General features: G+C 33.9%; 1 protein-coding gene across 1 annotated transcript in view; it reads left to right on the top strand.

The window, feature by feature from the left end:
• Positions 1–5,485, top strand: part of LOC117183140 (UPF0415 protein C7orf25 homolog) — a 20,566-nt gene that overhangs the window by 11,462 nt on the left and 3,619 nt on the right. The window contains exons 2-3 of the mRNA XM_033376346.1: positions 1,742–2,183; positions 4,679–5,196. Coding sequence (XP_033232237.1) covers positions 1,742–2,183; positions 4,679–5,196 — 960 coding nt within the window. The remainder of the gene's footprint in view (positions 1–1,741; positions 2,184–4,678; positions 5,197–5,485) is intronic.

Raw genomic sequence — 5,485 nt, forward strand, 5'->3', positions numbered from 1 at the left:
TATATACACCTGGAAAACATAACCTGAAAATCGACAATTTCTCCAATTTCTTTCAAATGGGGAGCGAGATATAAATAGAAGACCACCGAAGTCTTCCGAAGTCTTCAGATAGGCAATCATCGTACAGCAGAACACCGAAGTCGAATCGTGCATTTTCGACTTACATACGAACTCACAGTGGTAATCATGCACCTTCTGTTTTGCGGCTCCCAAACGGTAGGTATGGTGGGGGTAAATTTCATCCACGATCTAGCAGCTCTAGCCTGCATTACATCCGTCTACCTCCATGACGAATAATTTGGTCGCAGGTCTTCGATACGTTCCGATCGTGGTCTTGACATCCGTAACTCTCACTCGTCCGTCATCTCCTGGGTAAACTGCTCCCATTCGGCCTTTCAGCCACTGGTTGCGTGGTTACCCGGAGTCTGCAATGAAAACCAGGTCTCCCACTATTAGATTCCCTTTGTCTTGGTACCATTTGGTACGCTTGTTGATAGTTCGCAAGTACCTTGGCAACTTTGGCTCTACTCTATTCTATTCCTTTCTCTCTACATAAAATCCCTAAATATACGTCCAGAAATCCTTACCTTTCTTCTTTACCCCTGCTGCGTTCCAGTACAGCACCTTTACCACTCCTCCACTCTGATTAGCCCCCACCTTCCTATTTCCAATGAAACAAATTACCCTGCAATTCCTTCAACACATACTTCTCCTCGTCCCATATCCTACCTTACCTTTAACCCACCCTATGCTCTATACTCTATACTCTATAGACTCTATCTCTATAGCAGCGCTTCCACCCCCTCCCTTTCTTCCCCGCTCTTTAGCTTCAATCCTCTTATCACAATATAATATCTCTTATCTGCCTTCTCTCTTCTCTCCATTCTCAACTCCATTGCCCTTATTCTTTCCGTATCCGCTCTCTTCTCCTTTTTATTCTTATGCTCTCCCACTTTCTTTTCTATCATATTCTCTACCCTCTCCCAAATACCTTTCTTATCACCATCCCCACTGTAAGCTACTTCTATTTCGGACCTGCCCTCCACTTTTTCAAGCTTTTTTTTCGCCCTTTCCTTTCACACACTAATCTCTGCTTCCACCTGCTTCATTTGATTTTTGTCTGAAAATACATCAGAGTTCTGATTTTTGGCAACTCAACCATCTTAATTTTAAATGGCTCCATTTTAAATTTTTGATATTTAAAAGTAAACAATTTTCAAATTAGGCATTGTACAATAATATTACAAAATGTTAATCATTACATTGAACATTTTAAAGTAAAAGTCCGACACTACTAAAATAGCATAATTTAAAATTATAAAATTAACCCCCAATTTTAAAAAATGCTCTTAAAATTGTTGAAAACCTAAAAAATGTAAATTGCTTTGAAGCGTGACAATTAATGTAATTTAAAATAATTTAATTTTGATAGGTTTACTTAGAATTGTATATTTCTTGAAGAATGAATCAGAACCACATTAAAAGAATATTATCCGATTTCAAACCTTTATAATAGCAGCGCAATGAAGTTCTATATCGAAATTATAGCTAGATGCGCAATAAAATGATTATAACTGCACAGTAAAATTGTGCAGCGTTTAGTGATGCGCAGTAGACTTCTACGACATTTATGGATGCGCACTATAGTTTGATCAAACTACACTCCATTTAAAAAATAAATAACCCTTTTTACACCTAATCTAAGACTTTTAGTTTAAAATTGAACACTCTTCTCACAAAGGTACGCTCTACAGGAGCCTTAAAGAAAGAACATCTACAAAGTACGAATCTCATCCACCTCAATGCAATCCTAGACTATCTGCTAGCAGCCAAAGATCCAATCCACGTTCTGAAGCCCTTCAAGCACAAAAATTCTAGGCTCGAGGTGGACATCGTCTCCAAAGGTGGTTCGCAGTGGATCAAAGTCATCGCCAGGAATGCGAGAGCTCTTACTCTAATTTCAAAAGGAAACGGGGAATATGGTCAAAAATCGGTTATTGATCAAGCCAATAGTTATTTACAATGCGCTATCAATCATCCGCACATGTACAGACCGCCAGAAATTGTTTTCCATTTTGCTTACGGAATTGAAATCCCACTAGCTGAAAAATTGGAAAATAAGGGGATTGTAGTCGGAGGCGAAAAGATGCCTGGAATGGATTCCTTCGATGAAGATCTCAACGGTAATTGTTTTATTTCTTTAATTTCTTCAATTTAAATAATTTTTCCAGGTTTCCAGAACTACTTTTGGAAAAAAATCATTCAAACAGATTAATTTTTAACTAAACAGTTGCATTTTCAACCATAAAAATGAGCTTTTAACAAAACCGTTGAATTTTCAAACAATGAAAAATAATTTTCTGTGAGAAAATAGGAATTTTCAAAAAATTACATTCTCTTAAACCAAATAGATGAATTTTCAACTAAGAAGGTTATTTTTCTATAAAAAAGAGGAATTTTCAACAAATTAGGCAAATTTTCAACCAAACAGTTTAAACAATGTATGGCAATTTTTAACAAAAAATGGGAGTAGCTAAATTATCATTAAGGCGAATTAATTTTCAATAAAAAAAAACGAATTTTCTAGAAGACAGTTGAATTATGTCCAAATAGTTGAATTTTTAAGACAAAAAGACGAGTCTTCCCCGAAACAGTTCCCTCACAGCATGAGATATCGGCGGGATATCACATTTATCTCTCAGGATATCGTGGGCATATCCCAGGAGATCCTAGGGATATCGCAAATAATATCCTACAGGGCGGAAATTTCGATATCCCTGGAATGTCCAAAGGATATCTCAGAATATCCTCAGGATATCCCATTAATGTCCCAAATTTATATGCCAAGGATGTTCCCAAGATATCCCAATTCTACAATATAGTATATTACTGAAAATTTAAATACTGCCAATTATATTTATATTCAACCGTATAAATAAAATAAGAAATAATTTAACAATATTAGGTTTTTCCGGAGACTTGATACAAAGTACAATATTATAAAGTGCAGTAATAGTAAAGTTTGCTCTAACGTCACTTCCGGGTAAGTACCATCATGGATGTTAGTGTGCGAAAACTGTGACACAGTAATAAGTGACTGGTTAACAAAAATCAACAATTTCTCGAATATTCGTGCTAAATTATAATCAATTGTCATTGATATTATAGAAACGAACGCGGTTCATATTAGCTTAATTGTTTTTTATCATAGAAACTGATTTTGCCGTTGAAAATTGCGATCTCTAAACTGCGCAATTTAGATTTTACAGATATAATAACAGCCAACTTGTAAATTTTTAGAGAGTGAATTAATTTTTATTGTAAGTAGGCTGTTATTGGTTATGAAAATTATTCTCATGGATAATTTCTTGCTAATTATACTGAGATAGGATTTTGAAAGAAACCGAATATTCAAGATTTGTACAAAGTGTTTTTTTTTCTTAAACGGAGGTTTTTAAAGCTTAATGTTTTCAGGCATTCTACATATTTTAATAAATATGCATTTCATAAATATAGGATTCCATTGCCAAAATTGTGTATACCCCACACAGGACATTGAGTGGATATCGTACGGGGCGGAAATATCGATATCCTTGGAATATGTCAAGGATATCGCGGGAGATTTTTCAGGATATCCTATATCCTGCCGAGATATCCTAGGGATATACCAAGGATATCATTTTGTTGTGAGGGTTGAATTTTCAACGCGAGAATTGGAATTTTTAACAATAAAGTTAGTTTTTAACTGAAATAGATTAATTTTCAAACCAAAAAATATGTGATAAATAAATAAATTCATCTGTTTAGATGAACATTAATTTTTTTCACCCCAAAAACCCCCGAGTTTTATATTTTAAAGCAAAGTATATGTTTAAAAAAATTGTTTGATCTGCCATCTTGGATTTGCCATCTTAAAATTGAAATATTAAAATTCTATTTGCAGATTCGTGCTAAGCGACCCCAAAACCCTCGAGTAAGAATTTTTATCGAAAAATAACCAATAGAAAAAAGTTTGCCTTAAATGGTTAATTCCTTTCTCTTTAGGGAAAAGTTACAATTTTTATTTAATCTTAATGATCCAGGCCTAATTTTATTCTTTGAAGGATTCTCTATAATTCTATTTGTGTTAATTAACATTTAAAATATGATTATTTATAACAATAATATCTGTATGATTTCTCAATTAATTTTTTTCAGTAAAATCGACTCAAATAGAAATTTAGAGAATCCTTCGAAGATTAAAATGAGGCCTTGATTTTTAGGATTAAATAAAATCGAAACTTTTCCCTAAAGAGAAAGGAGAAACTAAACCTTTAAATAACTACTTTTAAATAAACAATATTAACCTAAATTATTTTTTTGGAAGTGTGCTTAGCAGCCTCCATCAAGATATACAAACATTAATAACAGATTTTTTTGTCGATTTTATAAATATTTTAAAGATAGACAACTTTTAAGATTGATTGTACGTAACGTATATCCTTAATAATTGAATGCGATTAGTAGAAAAATTCATTCGTATCAATTCGCAAATTTTACATTCGCCATAAAGTACTTAAATAACGATTGAGACTTTAAATTAGGTGATAATAAAAAAAATCAAGTAATTTTTTGTTAATTCCATGACTTTTTCAGGGTTTGGAGTAACGGTAAAATTATTTTCTGGCATTATTTACAGGTTCAGAAACGGATGACGATTCCCTAACCGATGGCCTTTTTCGACCCGAAACCTCTAACATCCCCGAATTAAATCGAATAGATCCAGAAATAAACTTATTGAATCTCGATGTTTCAACCCTACTTGCTTATGTAACAAACATGACAAATGGCCAAGCTCATTTTGTTTACAAAGAACCGTTATTAACAACTCAAGCCGAATGGGAAAGAAGTCGACCTGTGAAACCAGTTCTGGATCAACTTTTTGCTGACAAGGAACTTCTTGTCTGCAAAACTGCTTATGAGAATTTCATGAATATAATCGATGTGATTGGTGGACCAAATGAAATTATAAGAGCAGAAGAATTAATGAAAAGGGCCAGAATCGTTGATGATGTTCCTAGGGGAAGAATTATTGAGAGATTGAATCTTGGTGGGAAAATTAAAGACAGATCGAGAGTTGTTTTTGCGACTGGAGAAAATTTGGAGAGCATTACTGTCACTGCGAATGAAGGTTTCGTGAGAGCTGCACGGATGCAGGTGATTAATTATATTTTCGATTTATTGACGATTAGGCCTGGTCGTTTTTCAAATTTTTTTTCTGATTGAATTTTAATTCCCCGAAAAAGTTGCACCCCCATCACAGCTTTTCACCTGCAACCATTTTTATTCAATCGGTCAATATCTTCTGTTTTTGTTCTTTTAATTCAAAATTTGAAAATATAAAACAAAGGGGGAGGGTCGGTAAGGCCGGTTTTTGGCCTAATTTATTTTTGGACCAAAAAATCTGAAAAAATCATGGTAGTATCTTATAAATATCCCGAGTCGA

This window comes from Belonocnema kinseyi, chromosome 1, assembly GCF_010883055.1.
Source record: "Belonocnema kinseyi isolate 2016_QV_RU_SX_M_011 chromosome 1, B_treatae_v1, whole genome shotgun sequence".
NCBI lineage: Eukaryota > Metazoa > Arthropoda > Insecta > Hymenoptera > Cynipidae > Belonocnema > Belonocnema kinseyi.